General features: G+C 42.9%; 5 protein-coding genes across 6 annotated transcripts; 3 read left to right on the forward strand and 2 right to left on the reverse strand.

Moving 5' to 3' along the window:
* On the forward strand, positions 1 to 6,618 carry slc25a17l (solute carrier family 25 member 17-like). Of its 2 annotated transcripts, XR_013936321.1 has the most exons (10): positions 1 to 331; positions 416 to 476; positions 1,562 to 1,628; positions 1,782 to 1,936; positions 2,146 to 2,262; positions 2,371 to 2,516; positions 2,592 to 2,687; positions 3,147 to 3,229; positions 3,321 to 3,579; positions 5,246 to 6,618. XR_013936321.1 is itself a non-coding variant. In XM_080487958.1 (9 exons), the coding sequence occupies exons 1-9, from the start codon at positions 257 to 259 to the stop codon at positions 3,466 to 3,468; spliced, it is 948 nt and encodes a 315-aa protein (XP_080344084.1). In that variant the 5' UTR covers positions 1 to 256; the 3' UTR covers positions 3,469 to 5,108. The 2 variants fall into 2 exon arrangements, 1 of the variants encoding a protein (XP_080344084.1); XM_080487958.1 differs by lacking the exon at positions 5,246 to 6,618 and having other exon boundaries at positions 3,321 to 5,108.
* On the reverse strand, positions 5,103 to 8,323 carry dxo (decapping exoribonuclease). The gene is made up of 7 exons (XM_080487957.1): positions 8,234 to 8,323; positions 6,964 to 7,429; positions 6,638 to 6,864; positions 5,900 to 6,119; positions 5,680 to 5,815; positions 5,496 to 5,590; positions 5,103 to 5,389 (listed from the first exon to the last, which is right to left on the reverse strand). Exons 2-7 carry the CDS (start codon positions 7,425 to 7,427, stop codon positions 5,242 to 5,244), a joined length of 1,290 nt encoding a protein of 429 aa, XP_080344083.1. The 5' UTR covers positions 7,428 to 7,429; positions 8,234 to 8,323; the 3' UTR covers positions 5,103 to 5,241.
* A 28-nt stretch (positions 8,324 to 8,351) lies between these two features.
* LOC308124734 (inactive serine/threonine-protein kinase 19) lies at positions 8,352 to 11,636 on the forward strand. The gene is made up of 7 exons (XM_080487959.1): positions 8,352 to 8,473; positions 9,583 to 9,678; positions 9,769 to 9,911; positions 10,011 to 10,246; positions 10,400 to 10,497; positions 10,637 to 10,784; positions 11,362 to 11,636. The coding sequence occupies exons 2-7, from the start codon at positions 9,585 to 9,587 to the stop codon at positions 11,405 to 11,407; spliced, it is 765 nt and encodes a 254-aa protein (XP_080344085.1). The 5' UTR covers positions 8,352 to 8,473; positions 9,583 to 9,584; the 3' UTR covers positions 11,408 to 11,636.
* A 1,303-nt stretch (positions 11,637 to 12,939) lies between these two features.
* Positions 12,940 to 16,805, reverse strand: LOC308124964 (ras-related C3 botulinum toxin substrate 1-like). Its single transcript, XM_080488390.1, has 6 exons — positions 16,450 to 16,805; positions 15,568 to 15,639; positions 15,089 to 15,206; positions 14,876 to 14,938; positions 13,722 to 13,881; positions 12,940 to 13,622 (listed from the first exon to the last, which is right to left on the reverse strand). The coding sequence occupies exons 1-6, from the start codon at positions 16,482 to 16,484 to the stop codon at positions 13,492 to 13,494; spliced, it is 579 nt and encodes a 192-aa protein (XP_080344516.1). The 5' UTR covers positions 16,485 to 16,805; the 3' UTR covers positions 12,940 to 13,491.
* Positions 16,806 to 18,874: 2,069 nt separating this feature from the next.
* Positions 18,875 to 21,352, forward strand: smim10l3 (small integral membrane protein 10 like 3). The gene is made up of 2 exons (XM_080488391.1): positions 18,875 to 19,249; positions 20,464 to 21,352. The coding sequence occupies exons 1-2, from the start codon at positions 19,070 to 19,072 to the stop codon at positions 20,482 to 20,484; spliced, it is 201 nt and encodes a 66-aa protein (XP_080344517.1). The 5' UTR covers positions 18,875 to 19,069; the 3' UTR covers positions 20,485 to 21,352.
* Positions 21,353 to 22,042: the final 690 nt, after the last annotated feature.

A 22,042-nucleotide genomic window follows, 5' to 3' on the forward strand; every position in this document is an offset into this window, starting at 1 on the left:
ACAGCGAAGAAGAGTTGAAGGCGGTAGAGCTGTCATCTTTAACCAATCAATGAAAACTGGGAGGAAACTTCACTTTATATATTTTTTTCCTCTTCCTGGACAACTTTACGCCTTCCTTGCACTTTGAGAGTTGTTGTTCTGGATATTTAGCCTGTTGCGCAACCCGCTTCCACAGCTTGACAAGCCGGGCCGACCACCTCTCTCTTCCTCCTTCCCCGGTGCTTCGAGTCGGTCCTCGCCGGTAAACCCTGCAGACATGTCGGCGAACGGAGGCGCGGCCGCCGGCCTCATGTCTTACGAGACGCTGGTTCACGCGGTGGCGGGTGCAATGGTGAGTGAAGACGACAAGCTTTGTTGGTGGGGGGGGAGGAATGGGAATGATCATGCATTACTGATGTCAGGGTGTTTCTTTCAGGGGAGCGTGACAGCCATGTCCGTCTTCTTCCCTTTGGACACGGCCAAAAGCAGACTGCAGGGTGAGTTTCAACCGTTATCAACTGAAAGGTTTATCAACTGGTTCATGTCAATGAAAAGTGCACCGATTTAGTTTTTGCACCACTCTCAGAAATCTGAGCTTGTACTATCCACATAACATTTCATAACTTGTGTACTGGAGCAGTGCTTCGCGCTCTTGTTCATGGCTTCAAGTACCAGCTGGAGGTTTCTGTGTGGAGTTTGCGTGTTGTCCCCCGGATGTGCACGTGGGGTTTCTCCAGGTACTCCACAGTCCGAAAACATGCATGTCTGGGGTTAATAGGTGACCTTAAACTGCACATAGGTGTGAATGTGTGTGTGTGTGTTTGCCTTGTGATGGACTGGTGACCTCTGCATGTGTACCCTGACCTCACCCATAGTGAGCTGGGATTGGCCCCAGCGCCCTGTGACCCTGTTCAGGATTAAGCGATATAGAGGATAGCTGGATGGACGGTGGGTGGTGACATTGAGTCTTTTAGTTTTGATTGGTACCTGGTCGTCAGATCAAAACACAGGTTTATTTTTATTCAAGTAATAAAAGTACAGCCTCTGAAACCTTGTATAAATTAAATGAAGTGAAATAAATGTTCCCTCGGAGCAGCTGAGGGCCTATTTTTGACCTTTGAGCCCATGACTTCAATCGTTTCTTTTAGATAGGGATATATTGATGTTTTGTGGCCACGAGTTTGCTCTCACAAATGTCATGCTAAATGACACCGCATTTCTGTGTCCCCTGTTATGTGTTATTACATTAAATTGTGTTATTAATACCCCCATAAGTGTGGTTTAGTTCAGTCTTGACATCTGGAGGGCATGCAGTGTTGCAAAGCAGATCGTTCTTCGAATATACAAATTAGATTCCAACCCACAAATGGATGTGACATGCTGCTGCTGCTATTAGTGATGCAACAAACGGAATTTCGTTGTACTTGAACAATGACAATAAAGCTTCTTAAATCTTAAATATACATATATTAGGCTTTGAAATCGAGGTTCACGAAAATGTAATATTGTAGGAAATGTATTTATGCAGGGACAAAGTAACGTGTCTGATAGTCTTCTTCAATAACCTTTGCGTGTCTTGCAGTGGATGAGAAACGAAAGTCGAAGTCGACCCACATCATACTGGCTGAGATCGTGAAGGAGGAAGGCATGTAAGTAAAATTAACATGAAAATACAAAGTAATTACCTCTATTTCTGGTTTGAATAAGAAAAATTGCAATCCCAGTAGACGGAATGGTATTGGAACATTGGTCATTTCTTCTCGGCTCACTGGGTCTCTGCGACTCTCCTCTTCTTCCCCCAGTCTGTCCCTGTACAGAGGCTGGTTCCCGGTGATCTCCAGTCTCTGCTGCTCCAACTTTGTTTACTTCTACACCTTCAACTCGCTGAAGAAGCTGGCAACGTCTGGCGCAGGGAAGTCCAGACCCAGCAAAGACCTGCTGATGGGGGTGGTGTCAGGTAAAGGCATACCGCAAAAAGAATCCTTTCCAGTCATTTAAAGGACGTGATCAAAGTGGAGGATTGAAAGACGCCCTCACAGGCTTTCATCAAACCTTCTTGTCATCCACCAAAATGTTATTTTGGTCCTTTTTTTGGGGGGGGACAAAAACCTCCCGAGGCAATAAGGAGCCATTCGCTGCGATGCTGAGCCTCTGCTGTTTGTGCAGGTGTTGTGAATGTGATCCTCACCACTCCCATGTGGGTGGTCAACACTCGCCTCAAACTGCAGGGGGTGAAGTTCAGGAATGAAGACCTCCATCAGACCCGGTACAGAGGCATATTTGGTATGTGGACCCTTCAGATGTGCTCTCTTTTGTCAGCTTGCTGCTGTTTTTGAAAACTTGCCTGAGTTTGGATTTAAAAAAAAATAAAAAATGTGTCCCCTTTTGCAGATGCTTTCTCGCAGATCATAGCCAACGAGGGGGTGGGAACGCTGTGGAGCAGCACGCTGCCCTCGCTCATCCTCGTCCTCAACCCGGCGGTACAGTTCATGTTTTATGAGGCCATGAAGAGGAGAGCGGGCAAGGGAGGGAGAAGGGTGAGAGGATAGAGCACACGATAGATAGATCTTTTTGGGGGGAAAAAAAAACCGTTAAATCTTCTGCGACCACAGATATCGTCAGCGGAGATTTTCGTCATCGGGGCCATCGCCAAGGCCGTGGCGACCACTGTGACGTATCCCCTTCAGACCGTTCAGGCCATCCTCAGGGTGAGTGCGGCTTCACGCAAACTAATGCGCTTCCTTTTTTTTTTTTTTTTTTTCTTTCAACTGAAGGCACATTTCATTTCAACGAAAGACTAAAAATAATACTGAATACATTTCCTGTATTCCATGTATAAACTCTTTGAGCCATCAGTGAGCCACATGCTGAGTCAAGACAGACGACCTTTATTCATTTTGTCGATTGGCTTTCATGAAAACTACGTCGTCTGTTTGAACGTCGGTATTTTAACATTAAGTTAAATAAAATGTTAGAGACTAGGAGTTATGACCGACCTAAGAAAGTGATAGTAACTGTATGCTGTGCCTAAAACAATAGTTTTATGATTATTTATAGGGAATATATCATAAAATGTTGACTCCTTTGCGTAGGAATGTAGAAATATGGTGTATTTAAGGTCAAGTAATTCAAAATGAACAACAATAACTTGGAGGTTCTCTCATCAGTTTGGCCAGTACAGGGGCGAGGGGAACAGCGGCGTGCTCGGCGGCCTCTCCAACATCCTGTTCCTGCTCATGGACCGAATCAAGTGAGTTGCAGCCGGCGACGCGAACCCGCACACCGCGGTTGGACACGTGGCGGCGCCCGCTTGATAAGCCGTCGACTCTTGTTTCTTCCAGGAAGAATGGGTTCCTTGGTTTGTACAAAGGCCTGGAGGCCAAGCTGCTCCAGACGGTGCTGACGGCTGCGCTCATGTTCGTGGTGTACGAGAAGATCACTGCTGCTACCTTCAAAGCCATGGGCCTGAACAAGAAGCTCAAACACTGAGAAGGGCGTACGACTGGAAAGCGGAATCGGCATTGTTGCACTCATCAGTTGGCGTGATTTGGTGCCTAACGACTTTTTGTTGCTTCAATGACGTGCACGTTGCATTAGGAGGTAGGATTGCTGGCTTTTCAAGCCACAGATTACCATACATGACCGTAAACCGTGACCAATGAAGGGTTTAATGCTGATTACCCTCTCATTTTAACTTTAAACTGCTTCCACATATGCAGACTTTTTTTTTTATCTCCACTGGTAAATAGCAGTTAATATAAATTTTTATTTTTTTTTATTTTTTAGGGAATGAGTTTGGTCACAAAGCAGATTGTCCTACAATCCACTGAGCTCTTGTATAACGGATCATTTTTTCTTTAAGGTGTCATGGCACCAATCCTGAAATGAATATTTGACAGGAAAAAAATTAATGTTAAACTTCTTTCATTTGTAGTGATTGGAGGGGAAAAAAAAAAAAGTTTATTTGTAATATTGAAATTTGTAAGTGAAAAATCTGATTTTGGCTCCCGGGTTCAACTCAGACACGGATTTAGTGTCGTATGCAGTAGGGTTAAACGTGTGTGTGTGTGTGTGTGTGTGGTGGAGTGGAATCTGGTTTTAATCATAGCTTGGATAAGCATCGTGACTCCCAGTCTAGAGGAAAAAAAAAAACTGTCTTCAACCACTGTAACCCGGAATCCTCTGGACACTGTATGGCAGCTGTCACTATCTGTATCACTGAGAAGTACGTTCACTTTTCTAATTCTTTTCTTGTGTTTCCAACTGTGAAACCTTAAGAAATCCCTGCCGCACGTTCGACAGAGAAGTCGACTTTAAGATGCGCACGCTTACTGCGACAGCGTGCGCAATCGGCACCGACTGTTTCATTTCAGAAAAATGTTCACGGGAGTGATGAAATTCATAAAGACAAAAAAAGGCCTAGAATACATGGGTTTGCATGTATTGAATCAGAGATGCCGTGAAGTGTCGTCGTCGCGTTAAATTGTACTTGGAATTTAAATTAAATTTGCTTGTAAAATAGTTTTAACTTAACGGTTTTATAGTAAAGATGACGTGTGTACAAACACTACAGTGGCTATTTAAGTGCCTTTTTTTTTTTAAATGTGTGTGAATCGACACAAACATCGAATGCACTGTGTTCCTTCTCCTGTTTTTATTATTGGAGGTCAGTATACCAACCATTTCTCACCTTTTAATGTCTTTAAAGCAGCGGCGGTCACGGCCCGCTTGACTCCTTAATTTTTTTTTGAAATCAACAGACTTCTTCATTTTGTCGCTGCCAGTTATTCAGCGTGAATTGTAATGACATTACAATCGACGTGGATCCCAAAGTACTTCTCCGGGCCGTGTTTTCTGGAATGAAGCGAGTTTGTTTATCTGAACGACACGTTCACCGGGTCTTGCTGCTCTGAAAGCTGGTCAGAGTTGTTTGTTTAATGGGATTCATTTCTAAAGTGGACCTTGACATGTTTACATTAAAACACTTTGCCACTAACCACTCCGTACCTAATGGTTCATATCTTCAGTTTTTGAAAGGTGCATTTTCTAATTTTTCGCTTAAACTGAGGTTTAAGTTACTGTGATAACCAGGGAGCAATAAAGTTTAAGAAACGATACTGACGACGGGTTGTGACGGCTCCCTTTATTTAAAACAAATACATGCTGTGTTCAAACTTGCGGCTCATTACAGATAAAATCTCCACTGGAATCCTGGATTAGAGTTCATTGACACTGAAACTTCGGTCGTCGGATCTGAACGTTTCAGTCGCGGCTCATGGACTGGTGGTGTGAGTCCGGACCCCTGGCGATCTCCTCGATGTACCACTGCGGTAGGAAGGAGTACTGCGAGTCCCTGTGGATGGAGTAGGTCACGTCCTTGTGTGGATCCCAGGAGAACAGGTACACCACGCTGAAGCGGAAGCAAAAAATGGGAACATTTCTCCCAAATATTCAGAATGAATAATATAATTGTGACTGTAAAAGTTGCTTGTCGCCCTCGGTCTGATGTGACTCACCGAGGACAGTCTTCAGTGGCGACGTGCTTCACGAAGGACAGGAACTCGCAGCAGAAGTTCATACACACCGTCGGCTTCCAGCAGTTGTATTCGTTCTATGAAAGAGACACAGAAGCTCAGGTTCTCTCAAACGACTGCCAGATAAAATACCTAAAATGCTCGTTTTGTCGCGACGCCGCCGCACCTTGATCAGGTGCGAGATCTTGGAGATGTGGAAAGTCTCGACGGAAACGACGACTCCTTCGTGGTCCCGGAATCCGGCCACGACGCGAGGCACCCCGGGGAGGAACGACTGCGCCCACCACTTCAGCAGCTTGAACCTGAGCAGGACGGGGAGAGTCGTCAGCTTCCGACCACCACACGGGGAGGAGTCGGGCGACCTGCTGATTCGGCGCTTCGGCTACCGGTGGAGGTTGCTGCGCTGTTTCGGTGTGCAGGTCTCTGCCGACGTCTTCAGCTCCACGTAGCAGGCGGGAGGGGGCGGGGCCTCGGGGTCTTTCTCTCGACAGTCCACCTCGCCGGAGAACAGAAGTCTGTGGTCCGCCAGCCGAGTCTGGACCACGGTGCAGAAGGCCTCGTTAGTGTTGACCACCCCCCCGGGGTCCGGCAGGGCGTGGACGGTATCTACAGGGACGGACGGAGGTGAAGCGTCATCGTTCCATTGACTCAAAATGTTTTTAACCTTTGATTCAGCCCCAACACACGACATATTCCAACAAAATAACTGCTTTTCAAGTAATATTGAGGGGCACTATGGTGTAGTGGTTAGCACTGTCCACTCACAGCGAGGACATCCCCGGTCCGAGTCTTTGTTCGGGGGGGGGGGGGTTGTTTTGAGTTTGCATGTTCTCCCTGTACTTACCTGGCTTCTCTCCCATGGGTGAAAAATATATAAATATATATACTTTGAGGTAAAATGGAATCGGGTTGAGCATCGAAGGATCACAAAAGGATATAAAGAAGATGGATGGAGTGGAGTAAAAAATGTTCAACTTTAAACTCAACCTCATGATTCAAGTTGAAGTTTCTGGTTCTTCTTTTGAATGTATGTGAAGTAGATAACTTGAGTTTAGCCCGGCTGATCTCTCTTTGCAACTGGACTTGCTCGAAAATAAATGTGAGGAAAAACAAAACCCACCGACCTGCACATGTGTATTGCTCGAACTTGTATCCCCAGTACATCATCTCCTCGTGCCTCTCGGTGCGGTTGTCTCGTTCCCTGCGGGCGGCTTCTGTTTCCACCTCGCTGATGTAAAGTGTTCCCCCGAACCTGGTGACCGCCAGCATCCAGCCCTCCCTCATCTCGTACGGAGTGGTCAGCAGCTTGGTGAGGTGACCCCTCCACGTCACAAAGTCCACGTCTAAAGCGCTGGAAGGAGCGGAGGTTGATGGAAGGGTACGCTCCCAGCAGGTACAGTTATGGTGAGTGACGGAGGAACGTCTGTGTGCGCGTGTATTGTTGACTTACCACGGCGAGGCCGAGGGCGCCTTTGACTTCAGCTTCGATTTGTTGGCCACGACCCAGCGAAGGAGATGGTCCAGCTTCTCCTTCACGCTGTCGTCTCGCTTTATGAAGCGGTCCTTGTAGCCGTCCCTCAGGTCAAAGTGAGGATTTCTGTCAGGTTCCACGTAGTACCTCATCTGCCTGCTGTCGTTGAAGAACCGCCGTTCGGAGTCCAGGGAAAAACAGCCTACTTCAACGGGCTGTTTGTACACTGGAAAGTCCCTTTCGTAGAGCTCTCTCCTGGTGCTCAAGGATGGAGAGCTCGGCGTGCTTTGCCCCGGCGTCGACCCAGACTGATACTGCTGTTTCGTCGGTTGGAAGCTTTTATTTTCAGTGTAACTTCTCCCGCCGTCATCTTGTCCTCTCTTGTATGAGGACTGCCGGCTGTGGTAGCTGGAGCTTGGACTGCGCGATCTGTGGCGGTTCATTGCTGAGGGAGGAAGCAAATAGTCAATGATGAGGACTACGCACCCCTCCTTTACTGAAATGTGAAGGGAAGTACTACAAAAACAGCTTAAAGTAATGCTTCATGTCAAGGTTTTCTCCCTGTGTGTGTGTTTATTTGTTAGGTGGTGTGTCCAGACGGTCTGCAGGTGTGAATGTCTCTGAAACTGGAAGTATCTTTAAAAGTGGCCATGACAATCGGCTAAAAAGTCTGACTAAACCAAAACTGAGGATTGTCCATCTTTGTGCGCAAGCTACTACTGTGTTATGTCATTTTTGCTTTTTACAAAAACTGATGCATACAGTTTATTTAATCCGATCCACTGAGGCTGATATGAGTCTTAATGAAGCCACACAACATAGCAAGAAATTGATTACTCTAATAATATTAAAACTGTCACGCGGTTTTTAATTCTGCAAGATCTGCGGCAAAATGATAAGAAAATATATTTTATTACATATTTCGTATTTTTGAAATTATGTTTTGTTGAAAATCTAGAAGTCATCCACACACAATTGCATCAGTTCTCAGTGTTTAGGAACTCATTTGCTGTGAGCAAAGTCTCCTTTCCCGATCATCTTTGTTGAACATTTTCATGCATGGGATGTACAAACTAAACTTAAAGCAGATCCAGTTAACACATTTTGTGAATCACTGCGCGCATGCATGTTGTATAAAATCATTGTAACTTTAAGTTATCGTAGCAATGTTAAGTAAAAAAAAAATTGGCGCACGCTGCAAGATCTTAAGCGACAACCTCGTAAAAACATAAAAATAAACGTTACAAACCGGAATGTTTGGGTTCCCTGAACAAGGCAGCTAACTTGCATCACATGCTAACAACAAAACGTAAGGCTACTTCCGGGTGTAGTTTCTCCTCCACACCGCTGCGTAGCGGGCGCGACACGTCTTCTTGAATAAATTACCCTTAAACCCGGAGTCAGCTGCTCGTTGTCGCTGTGAGGACGTGTGAGGCTGAGTGGATTCAAAACGATGAGAAACCGAACAGTTATTAACAGTTATCATCAGGTAAGACAGGGTTTTAAGGAGCTTGGACGTTAACTACACGGTGCCAGCTGAGCTGGCAACAAAAAGTGAAATGAAACTGGTGGCTTGATTTAAATTCACTTCTGGATGTTGTGAGGTGTTTCGAATTTAAGTGGTTTCCCTGTTAACTGGTGGCCGACTTCCTTTATCGTCCATTGTTGCTGCGAGGAACACCAAATTTTAAAAGCCCGACAGAAATCTGTAGGTGTCCTGTTGAACTCCATTTAAACGTACTTACAATCAAGTTTAAACGGCGTTTGCCAGTACAGCTGCGGCTTTCTGTCGTTTTTTTTTTCTCCATCTGCTGGAACACGATGCAACAAAGGAAGTCGGTCACCAGTTAACAGGGAAACAACTCGATCCGAAACACTCACGACTTATCTAAATACCGTAGTTATACTTCATGCAAACATCTTAGATAGCGGTGCTTCGCCGAACAGCAGAATTTGGCCATGTAGTTTGGGATGAGGCGAACAAAAAGGTCTGAGGGATTACATCCAATGTTTAGTCTTTCTCAACAGTTTGTGATTTACCTTCCGCAGAGATGTGATGGCGTAAACCAAATCTTCTCTCTCCTCCTTTGATTATATGTATATATTGTTGTATATATGTGGTGTATTGCTATCATCTGTTGTTAGTGATCAATGCACTGGAATCGTATAAAAAACTGTAAAAAAGCTGTCTTCTCTTTACAAAACAACACGAAACTAGTACCAGAATCACAGAGATCTTATATCACAGCACCATGTTTGATTGATTGTGTGTATAAAATGAAATATTGGGTGTAGAGAGATATTGGATTGAGCTGAACGGATTAGATCAAACTGAATATAAAGATTGAAATGTGCTTTTTTAATTTGTAAAGGCTGCTTTTCAGTTTTTTTTTCCTTTGCTACGTAGATGTTGTAGTTTTAATCACTGTACATTGATATATATATATACACGTTTCTCTTCATCTTGTTCTAAAGTTAGCAGGTAATGGCTTTCAGGTTTCCACATTTTATAGATCTTACTAAAATAACAAAATGGTACAATCCAACCATTTTTTTCTAATGCCGGTTATTTATTGACGACCTTTATTTCTCGCCCAGTAATGAACAGGAAACGAGCTCTGGTTTCAGACACTTTCATGGTGAAGAAAAGAAGAAATGGCTCAGAGACATTTGGAGCTGTCAGTGACGGAGACGGTACGGGTAACTGCAAAAACAAAAAAAAGCCAATCACTTTTTTTTTTTTTTTAAAGAAAACTCAATAAAGTTACACTTTATTTTTTTAAGGACCGACCGACGTCAGAACCACCCTGGAGTATCTCAGGACGCTGTTTCCCAGAAAGCTCTTCAATGACACGTTGCCACAAATCGTGCTCAAGCATCAACTCTACAGCCTCCATAACGACAAGACCCTGGTGGACAAGGAGGTGGTAAGGTGGCTCGCCACTCTCGGACGCGTCAAAAGCTTCATTCAACCCTTTTCCGGTGCAAATGCGAGCCACCGTTTTTGTTTGTTTTGTTGCACGCAGAACAAACTGCGTGAAGAAGGGTCCCTGCTGATGTTCCAGCTCGGGTTCGACGCGGACGCTTTCGGGCTGGTGTTCACCTCCGACTACAAGGCCAAAGCGCTGGCCGGAGAGGAGGGCAAAGTCACGCGGGCGACGGTGGAGAGATTCTTGGAGAAAGTGGGGTCCGTCTGCACCGACCTGAGCTTCACCAAAGACAAGATGCTCAGAGAGTTCCTGTTCACCGACTCCGAGATAACGTAGGGAAAGGAAGCCGTTTCGGTGTATTCTTTATTTTGTGTCAAGTGTCAAGATTATTTTCAGGATTAATCACAAGATCCTCTCACTTCATGTCACTGTGAGTCTAAATATTCTGTGTCAAAGGAGTTTGACCTTATCGCCCCCCCACCTAGGCAGCTGGTGAAGTCGGGTGTCCTGACAGTGAGGGACGCCGGCAGCTGGTGGCTTTCCATCCCCAACTCCGGGAAGTTCACCAAGTACTTCATAAAAGGTTGTGTTGTTTTTTTTTGGTGAACACCAGTGCTCCACCTAACTTAATTTTCTTCCCCAAAATTTACTTTGCAAAATAATTGACGGTGTCACGCTAACTGAAGGACGGTCTATTTGGGACGTCCCCCCCCCCCCCCCAGGTCGTAAAGCAGTGCTCGCCATGGTGAAGAAGTCCAAATATAGCGAAGTCTTGCAGGCGGAGATAGAAGAACGGAAGACAAACTCTCAAGTGAAATTCCACATGAAATACCACATCCACGACATTGTCGGCGCAGAGCTGGTCGAAAGGTGATGTCTGACTTGATACGCACGTTGTTTTTTTCCAGGATTTTTCAAAATGAAAAGAGCGGGTGCTACATATTTCTAGTCGTAACTGACTTTGACGGCACTAATGTCAGGAATCGACGACTTCCGCGTGACACTGGACACTTCATTGGGTTCACATCTGCAGTCTAATGTAGTCCATTGCCGTTTTTAATGTCTTACAAATAAACTGTGTGGAAACTTACTATTTTAGAGCCCGTATAAAGAGAGATTAAGCTTTTAAATATGATCCCTTTCCAGATAAAGGGTTAATGTAGATACGTTTGTTGGCTTTTATACAACTTTTGACCAAAAACCTAATGTGTCAACACAGTAACCCAAAAAAAAAAAAAAAAGGTCATTTCAATGAGTTCTTTACATGAGAAATGATCCTATAACATACATAAAGTATTTCTTTATTGGTCGAAGTGAACTGCATTCGCCGCAGATACTGTCTTGCACGTGTGCATTTGAGACATCGCTGTACTTTTCTGTTCCAAGAGTACTCTTCCAAATGTACATTGACCTGGCTCACTGAACCTCCCTCTTCATTTCTTCCCAGCATACCGACCACTTCAGGCACACTGCTGCGATTCGTGGATTCCTGAGCTGCGGGGAGGCGAACGTCGAGATAACTGAACCACGTACTCAAGATTGTGAAAAGTATTTGTACGCCGACGGCGTGATCTTAATTTAAGATTTGTTACTTTGGCTTCGGTGCCAAACTCACTACAACAAAAAAAAAAACACCTTGTGGGTTGATGAATTGTCAAAGTTTTTTTTTGACACGGTTGTGTAAGGTTTTGTTTTATTTTGTAATAAAAAGGTGAAACGCTTCTTCAGAAATTAACTTTTTTCAGATCCAGTAGCCCTACTTTGTTTCTCACAAGTTTCTCTTTCTCTACGCACACGATAAATCACGTGTTCAGACAAACGAGGAACCTGTATTTTTTTCCCCCATTAGATAGTGAATCATCTTTTTAATAGTTTTGATCGGTCAAATCTTCTTGGGTGTGTCTGGAATGGGCGATGACCAACTATTGTGAGGAATAAAAAAACAAAACAGAATAAGAGTTGATTTTAAAGGAATTTATTGGCTTTTTCAAAAAGTGACAATAGCTTTTACCCATAAAACTAAAGAGTCACAACATTGGCTTGAATTAAAGCACAGCTTGATGTCTGAATACAAGACAGATGAGCAACATGTACTTAACCCCTGATCTAGTAGTTCAAATACATTTTTATCTTCTTTTGTAAATAGGCAAAAAATATAACTGTAGCAATTCTAATCTTAGTTTTCAGTATATGATGCACATACATGCTGTCAGCATTAATTACAAAAAAGCTAGGCTTGTAGGGGAGATTAAGGTAGCGTTAACTGTGGAGGTAATAAAAACAAAAGGATATTCATAGTGTTAGTTAAACAATACAGTGAGTGAGTGTAACTTCTGTGACGAAAGATACAAAATAGATCACATGATTATAACAAAAAAAAAAGAAAAAAGATGAGTACACTGGATACTACATCATAACCGACAGCAGCTCCGTTACCGTTAGCAGGCGGAGGTGCTCTTCTTAGTGACGCTGCTCAGCCAGTAGTGATGCGATCTCAAACAAACCAAAAAAAAAAAAAAAGAACGAAAAATGTGCTGCACATTAGGTTTTTCCGGTAAATGCCCGCAGAGCATCGAAGGTGCTCTTGTTCCCGTCACCAAAACGCCTCAGCGACGTCTACGCCAACATGTAATCAAGCGCTCGGCTTCTCGCTCCCGGGCAGCTCAGACACTTCAAGGGGGGGGGGGGGGGGGGGGGGGGGGGGTCTTACAAAGAGAAAACAGTCGGCGGGTCCGACTGGAGCCAAATGAGGACAATACTGGAGTGTCTGGATGTCTGAGGGAATAATAGCACTGTTGGTGTCAGCAGACCTTTTTTTTTCCTCCTACAAAGTCTGGATTTTTTTTTATTTTTTAGAACTTTATAAGCGTCATTCAATGCAAACAGAATGAATTTACAAGAATCACACTGGCTACTGGGGAAACGGGGAGCACAGACAGTTGTTTCAGGCAAAAAAAAAAAAAAACCCTAAAGTTCACAGGTGGTTACTCCTTGTTGACAGAGCGACGACACAACCAGGCAAAAGTGAAACTATGAAGACGCCACTGATCGGAAACCCAAGGTAGTCTGGGTTTTTTTTTTGTTTTTTTTTTGAGACAATGGAACAAAATTTTCTTTACGGCTAAAATACAGCAAATGTGCAGAATGTATTTGGCAATATTTCTTCCACTCAACAAACGACTAAAGACTGTAAACAAAAAAAATAAATCATAAGATGGACAACCAGTGGAAACATTAATTGGAGACATTCCACGGTCTATTTTCTTTTTTTTTACAAAACATCCAATCCATTTAAGAAGGCCTCAAGAAATTCAGTTTCGTCTATACAGTATACATCGTCAGGGAGGAACTGGGGTCTACAGTCGTCTTTTAGCCCCGCCTCTCCTAATCTGACCAAGAATGGAGTTTTTCCAAGGAAGCGGTTGGTATAACTTGTAGCTACACTTACAGAAGGACAGAATCTGAAGTACATTATCTTGTTTTGAAGTGTGTATACTGGTGCTTTTCTCCTGTGTCTTTCGCCACCCTTCAGCCACTCGCGGTCACGTTCCCCCGATAATCTCCAGTGGAAGAAGTCTTAGAGGAGTGAGCACCTCTTCCCCTTCTTCTTGACGGGCGGGGGGCACAACACGGCCCGGATGGCCTCGTCGAAAACTGTTTTAAGGCCACGCTGAGTCAAGGCGGAGCACTCCAGGTACTTGACAGAACCTGGCGGAGGCAGACAGAGAAAGACGCTGGTTAACTTCAGATGGTCCCCCCCCCCCCCCCCCCCCCCCCTTAACTTTTAGGAGATGCTGTTTAAGGTACCGATCTCTTTGGCCATAGCCAGTCCTTGAGGGTAGGTGATCGGGGAGAGTTTCTTCTCCTTCAGCTTCTCGGTGGTGTCCTTATCGTCTCTCAGATCCAGCTTGGTGCCCACGAGGATGATGGGAGTGTTGGGACAGTGGTGTCTCACCTCGGGGTACCACTGCACCGAGACAACACAGCAAGATCAGCACTTCAAAGCTTCCTTTTTATTTCAGCCCTGCCTGCTGTGTGCTCCTCAGTGGGGCTGAGAAAACAGAGCTGAGGGGAACTGGAGAGCCAGATAATGATTTCCTGTGGGTTTATCTCCGGGAGGAACTTCCTTCGCAAACATGCAATCGTGACCTTTGTTTAGGCAAGAAAATATTCTCGCGAATATGGAACTTTCATCACATTTAACGATGTTTCAGCTCATTATTGGAACAAGTCAAACAGTTTCTGGAACTCAAAGCCAGAAACACTTGATGACATTCACCTCGTGACTGTTGTTGATGAGAAATGTTTAGATATTCATGTCCAGAGTGGAAATATGATTCAATGGATCGCTTTAATCACAAACACACAGCTTAAGTGGCCAATAAACCCTTGATCACAAAGGTCTTTAGGGTTATGTGAGGAGTGACAAGGTAAATACGGCCTATAAATCGCTGAGTCACTGTCAAAGGCAAAAAATAACCCAATCCAATTAATGATCAACTTGGTCATCGTGTTAACATGTGATCAGATTTACCCTCAATGTGAAAAACGGAGCAATAATTTGTTTCATATCACACATGTTGAAGTTATTTTACTGTTAACTAAAATATCAATCTCTTTTAAACAGGAAACACTTGTTCACTAATGAAGATTTAGAAGAGGTGCACTACTGATTACACACACACTTCCTTTACAAGCAGAGGTGTAAATCATTTGCCAGCTGAGTGAGGCAAGAAGTTTTACTTCTAATCTGTAGATGAGTCAATGATTGCAAAGAGTCCAGGTTGCAGTGGGATGTGCCTTTAAAGATATTGACATATAGCCCCATAACCCACCCACGATCCTGGTTATCGGAGGACATATTGAACAAAATCCCACCGTAATCAAACTCAAATAAACTTGAATAAATGTATGCAGAGGTCAAACTTCTCATAATACCATCTGACGCGTTCCCGACTCACCTTGGCACGGACGTTTTCAAAGGAGGCAGGACTCACGAGCGAAAAGCAGATGAGGAACACATCCTGGGGTGACAAACAATACAAGTCGTGAGGATTATTGCTGGCTGACTCACAAAAGGTGTATTTAATTTCACTTCCTTGTTCCACCATATTGATGAAACTGTCCAAACACACGTATGTTGAGCGAATACATGAGGGCGCCTTCTGTCATACCGTCTGTGGGTAGGAAAGTGGGCGGAGTCTGTCGTAGTCTTCCTGCCCTGCTGTATCCCACAGGCCCAGGTTCACGGGTTTCCCATCCACCATGACATTGGCAGAGTAGTTGTCGAACCTGAAAAGAGGCAAACTCATCAGGATTCTCATTGGCCGACGAGGATTTTAAATCAAGGTGTCACTAAAACATTGTTTATCGGGTGCCTTCTGAGCCACTTGGAGCTCAAATGATAAGACGTTGCCGGAGCAGGAATCAGAAAATAACTGTGCTTTCCTCAGAAACTGAAAATATGTCATCAGAATAATTGCAGTCGCTCCGCGAAAGCGAACATAATTCCTATCTGAAAACGAAGGCAGCCGGAGAATAGGATGCCACAGCAATTGACTGCTTGAGAGACGAGGGTGGAGACAAATGATTGAATGCTGGGCTGGACATAAATAAATAAATACACACTGCAGTGCAGTCTCGAGACACTCACACTGTGGGGATGTACTCTCCAGGAAAGGCATTGGTGGTGTAGCTGATGAGCAGACAGGTCTTACCCACAGCGCTGGAGGACAGAAAACACTCATTAGGAATCGTTGGGCCCCCGTACGGATATAAGCAATGGTTATTTCACAATGATAAATGTCCATCATGTTTATTTACACTTGATTATACGCTCCCGAATGACAGTATTATTTGAATGAGTCATGAGAGACTTCAGCGTGAACCTGGTGGGACTTTAAAGTTTCCAGGTTGCAAAGAACATTAGAAAAAAAAAAAAAAAAAGATATCACAAACACAAGCCAGTGAATGAGTGTGCTGGTAACCACCACACCCATGTCGAGAAGTTCAGGAGTGTTTACCTCCCACTCAATGTAACACATCTATCAGGGGAGATCACAACTTCATACACAACTTGAGGTAAACAGTTAAGACATGTATTATAATGTCTCACACACACACACATCAGGTATGAGCAACAAGAAGCTTAAATCTTGAAATCACTCCACTGCTGTGAGACTGTTGCCAAACCCAGGTTTAAGTCAGGTTTAAAGCTGAGCTGCCCAGTGAGATCTGACTCACCCAAATGTGAGGGAAAAGAATGAAACCGGGTCAAACATTCGCCTAACTGAACAAGTTCGTGATAAAAACAGCCCGTTTTTCAGTCAGGAATCTAAAGGCTCGCTGTTCGTGGAAGGAGTTTACGACTCTCGTATAACAGGTAGTTAACAGCTCGGTACCAGCTAACTTTACCCGTGAGGAAAAAAAAAAAAGTGAGGTTTAAACGAGAGCTGGTCCGGTGACAGCCTCCCAGCTGGGATTTGTCTTTCCAGTTAACCGGCAGCCGACCGGGCTGGATGGCGGTGAAACTCACCCGTCTCCGACAACAACACACTTTATGGCCTGCATCGCGCCGCAGCTGGAGGAATGCTAAGTTAGCCCGGGAGAAGCTAACGTTAGCTCGGCTTCTCTCTTCCCTTTGTCCGGACTCGCTCGCTGGTGAAACGGCCCGAGCAAGCGTCCCGCTCTCGGCCCTGGGTGCTGCGGCTGGGGCTCCTGAGCTGTGGGAAAAACACGCGGGGCGACTTGTGGTCACTTATATCGCACTTTAACGCAAGTTTGCTCAGAAATCAGCTAGCGGCATTCCCATGCTTTCGTGGGCTGAAGTGGAAGCTGTGAAAGCCAAACAGCAGCCACCACCCCTGTGGAAAAAAAAAAAGAAGCTGCATCCGGTGTTTCGGAGTAAGTGGTTTCATTGTTAACTGATGACGGACTTCCTTTGGCGTGACTGTGGAGCAAATCCAGGCCAAAAGGTTTGTTCATTTGGAGAAAATAAAAGTGATTGAAATTTTTTTTAAATTTGAAACTGAATGTTCAAAGGTTGAAATTTTTTTTAAATGAAAACCCCGTATTCACAATAAAAATAATTGTATGAAAATGTTTTTTCAAGATAAATATAATTTTGATTCAGCTACGGAATTCTTTTGATAAAATAATTAATTTTTATTTTTCAAATATATTTATTTAAAACATTTTAGGTGTTGTTTTTATCAGTTGCAGGTTTAATGTTTTCTGATTAGGATCTTATTTTTTTTCACCTTCAAATCTTTCTTTCAAATGTTATTTTTTTAATCAGCTTTTTTTTTTCAAATGAAAAAACGCTTTGGCTAGGATTTAGCTCCTTATGGTGCTTTGTCATCGCTAGTAAACAAGGAAATCGGTCACCAGTTTACAGGGAAACCACTCAAACCGAAACACCAGCACTCTCAGCTGCTACGCCCACACAAACGCCGATGATCGGAGGCGTCTGAGCAAACAACTGTGCAGATCCAGGCTTTCAATTACCCTTGGTGTAATATCAAATATTACCAAATAACATCATGAGGAAAAATACTTTACTTTCACTTGCTCTATTAAAACAAAACACGAGAAAATAAAGAAGACGGACTATTTAGGGTGTCACACGGGAGGCGGAGGTGACGTCACTGTTACAGGCCTTCCTGATTAAAAATTGATGTTTTTTTTGTAAAAAAAAAAAAATCATATTCCCTGAGTGAGGCATGGAAGGCTGCTCTCTAAAATCTTATCGTCTCTCCTGTCATATTAATTTGTGCAGGGATAAACTGGCTGGAGACCATTTTATATTATGTCAGTCCACCCTGGGGCTTACTTTGTTTTCATCCTAACTTTGTAATCACGCCTTTAACCTTTGGAAGTGTCATGTGATTTATATGTGGAAAACTGGCCAAAATTAAAATTTAGGGAAATGTTAATATTTGAAATGAATGCACTCTGATCACTTGCTATAATTCTACACTAGATGATCACGATATGATGCAATATAATTTTATATTACACAAAGTCACAACTCTCAAACGAGATAATTCCTTTATTGACCTTTCTTCATCCATGATTATGTTGGCTAACTTTGGTAAAATAGTCTCCATTATTAGTAGAACATATCATATTAATTTACCTTCCTGCTATGTGACATGAACGTGAATGAGGACATTTTATTTAAGCTCAATCATGAGACAATGTTATTTTAAAAGATCAAATAAACTATATTTGGAGTCTGAACCTAGTATTATAAGATTGCAAGAATATTTTTAAGCTCTTTTAATTGGTTTCTCAATTCCAGGTGGTTTACTCTCTGGTTCACACACTTATTTCTTTTTACTGCAGTTAAACATTTTTTTCTAATATGAATGTATTGTTTATGGTCACAGTCACACTTTTGCTGCTTCTCACTGTCCCTGGTTGCATACACAATACTTGTCCTGAGGGGGTCAAAATAAAACAAAGAATAAAGTGTAATAAGTAAAACACATGATGCTGGCTGATTTCTGTTATCAATTTCTTTCTTCTTCTATTTTTAGTGCTGTAAAGCACCTTGTGACTCATGTGAAAGGTGCTGTATAAATAACGTTCTATTCTATTCTATTCTAAATGATAACCACCAGGTTGTTTTCTCCACATCAATCTGGTATCTTCACTGAACTGGGAACGTGTTGCCTGTCTGTTTGGTTCTTAGACTCAGCTCATGTTCTCACTAGATGTCCATGTTTATTCATCCAGGTAGGGTGACCTGAAAGCAACTGAATCAACTGGACTTTAGTCAATACTCAGGGAGCGTATGAGAGCAGATATAATCTCAATGAACACTTATGAAACGCTTAAAACTGTATTGATTTATATGTTATGACGGCGTTTGACTCCTGCCAGTCTAAACTCGGGGCTCCGTGCTTCCTCTTTCGCTCCGTGTGTCACACCGTATTCAGTCCGCCTGATACCATAACAGGAGTCTACAGGAGCTGTCTGGGTGGAGCTGCTCCGCCAGAACAACAAACGGCAAACAAAAAAACAAAAAAAATGGATCTCCATGTCCGTCTTCGGTAGAAATATGAACTGTCACCCTTCGCTCAGCACTTTCATTGTCGGTTCTCGCCACCGGACGCAGTGACGGAGAGCTCACCGGACGGACGGGGGCCTCGATGGCGGGTCTGTCTTATTTAGTGCTCCGGTTCTCGGGCTCCGCTGGTCGGACTTATGGAGTGTTTTCCAAAGGCTTGACCAGGACTTTGTTGATATTCTTCGATCTGGCGTGGCGACTGCGGATCCGATTCCCCTACATCTACCTGGTGGCGTCGATGATGTTTAACGTGAGGTTACAGGTAAACGTCTCACCTGTCTAATGTTACTTCCGCTGGTCGGTGATGTAAACAGCAGACTGTTGATCACAGGCCTGACAGTGGGGGGAAGACACCCCCCACGTGTTTTTTTTTAACAAACCTTGGATAATCTAATAAAACGTCCACTTCAGATTCGGAACATGGCATGAAATGACATTTGGTTCTTCCTCGAGCCAATTTATTCTAATTTAAGATTGAGATGAATTTCCATTGCAGGTGTCAGCTTGTCTGCGACGTGACGACACCTTGGAAATCACTGCGAAGCATTTTAAACATTTAATAGTCACATATAATCGTACCGTACGAGAAAATCTAAGATACAGAGGTATGCCCTAGATGTCATGGTGCATCACAGTATTTAAAAATCTAATTTAATTATGTTAAAATGTAGTTAAGATTCCCACAAACGAGAGCAGTTTTCAAACGTTTTTCCTACCTGTACTCTTCCTTAGAATCCTGGAACCAGAGTGGAAAGAAAGGGAAAATATGCTAATATACTAGAACGAATAATGGAAACTAAAAAAATAAAATAAATCTTGAAATCAATTCACAGATAGGAATATATTTTATTCACATTTAAAAGACACTGTAAACTCCGACGATTGTTGACATGCGACCCATTCTGATAACTTCATCGAAATCAAACATTTATTCTCTGTATTTTTTATTTTTCAATGTCACTGTATTTTGTACAAAGCAGCATAGTTACAAACGGTAATACCGTTGAAAACTTGTTCACTTTTCATTCAAATGCTCAAGTTATTAATAATCTGTTAAATAATATTTATTTAAATGTAAATGTTTTTAATCTTTACTTTATAATTAATAAGTAAACAAATCTGAATAGTTATTTTTGCTGATATATCTCATAATCATGCTTAAATTTAAAATTTTTCTATTTTTTTTTTAGCATCACAGAAATACTAAAAAGACATTTGCTGCTCGATGTGGACACATTGACAAAAAAAAATAAATCTCTGTCTAATAAATATGAGCTAATGTCAGCTTGCCATTCTGAGTTCACCAAATTGTTTCTTTATTTTTAAATCTGCGCTTCTTAAACGTGGGCCTTGCACTTCGCCCCCATACCAGTAATCTTTGTGTTAAACCAGTAATCCCTTTATAAATGCTCGATTTAAAGTTTCTCCACACAGCTGGGGTGTTTATTTCACTAACAGTCTCCGTTCTCCTCCCAGGTCCACATTGAAATCCACTGAGTCATCGACGCTGTGCACTTAAAAACAATGACCAGTGAGCACTGCCAATGTTTCAGCCGGTGAGAGTCACCTGCCGACCGCACACAGAAATGTGGAGGAAGAGGACATTTAATCCCGCGGACCCTCGTGACAATGCAACAAAGTGACTCAGCTGGTTGTTTCCGTCGGCTGCCGTCACACAAGCTCAGTGCCTTTGCAGGAGAAGGGCCGAGATGAGGCGAGGTGGAGGAGGAGGAGGAGGAGGAAGAGGATGAGGAGGATGATACACGTCCGGGAAGATTTCTGCTCGGTTTCTGCACTCTGGGGAAAAAAACAAAAACAAAAAACAAAAAAAGTGGACTGGCATAGATGTGAAAATGAAAAGTAAAAAAAAAGAAGATGATTGTGGCTGTGAAACTTAGTTGCTCCTCATGTACGCTTACTGGGTGCTCGGTGTAAACGTCTCAGATCATGGAACCATCTCACTTTGTTTTTTGTTTTTTTTAAGAGCGAATATCTTCACTGCATGACACGTGCGAGCATGTTTTTCTGTCCTCTCCGGCTGGGGCGCTTTATCGTAAAGGTTTATTTAAGCCGCGTGCGCGGTACGTGGTCTTTCGGCGCAGCTGCAGCAACAGTGCGTCCACACAGTCCGTCCAGCCGTGCAGCATCAACACCACATGTCTTTGTGTTTGTAGACACGGGCTGTCACACACTCACACGCTCAGTGGCACAGGAACGGTGATGCTAATGGAATGTGTTACATGCAAATTCAATTATTATTTTTTTTTAGCAGCCTTTGTCGTAAGGTTTAATTTCTGTGAGGAATATGTGCGAGAGAGAGAATTTGAAGGTGGGAATGATTGAATTTTGAAAGAAATAAATGAATAAAATCACATTTTTCTGCCTTTTGTCTGTTTTTTACGTACAGAGTGATGCTTATATAATGTTAGTTTTTTTTATTATTATCTAAACTTGAAGCGCATGATTTGTTCATTCAAGTTTAAGGACGTTTTTTCCAAAACAATTTGAATCATTTAATACTATTATTTTCTTAATTCTTCATATCTTTTAAACACACATACAAAAACACATTTGTACACTATTCTTTAATTGTAAATGTAAAAAAAACAAAATCTCTACTCCCAGTGGATATTCGCTTTCTAACTCCACTTTTTTATTAACCATCACCCAAATACATGTGTGTCATGTTATTTTGTGACAGTTTGACATGTATGGGAGGTAATTTTCCTTGAAACCATTGTCAGCTGGGATCATCCTCAGCTGGAAGATGGAAAGGTGAGGCTAAAGAAGATTAAAATGTTCTTAAGATCTACAAAAAAAAAGAGCAAATACGTTGAAGTGCTCGTAACAGAAATTAAAATAAATGATTTCTACTCTTTGCATGAGACAAATATTCTCCCTGTGCAGTAGTAACCTCGCCTCTATATGGCTCATTGAATCATCTAATCCCAGAAATCTCAGCCCTGCTTTTTGAGGGAGTGTCGTGGTAACAAGTGTCCACTTGGGGGAAGCAGCCCATCACATTCCTGTCCACCTCTTTCAAGTTAACGTGTCA

Source organism: Lipophrys pholis, assembly GCF_963383615.2.
Source record: "Lipophrys pholis genome assembly, chromosome: 19".
In the NCBI taxonomy this organism is placed as follows: Eukaryota; Metazoa; Chordata; class Actinopteri; order Blenniiformes; family Blenniidae; genus Lipophrys; species Lipophrys pholis.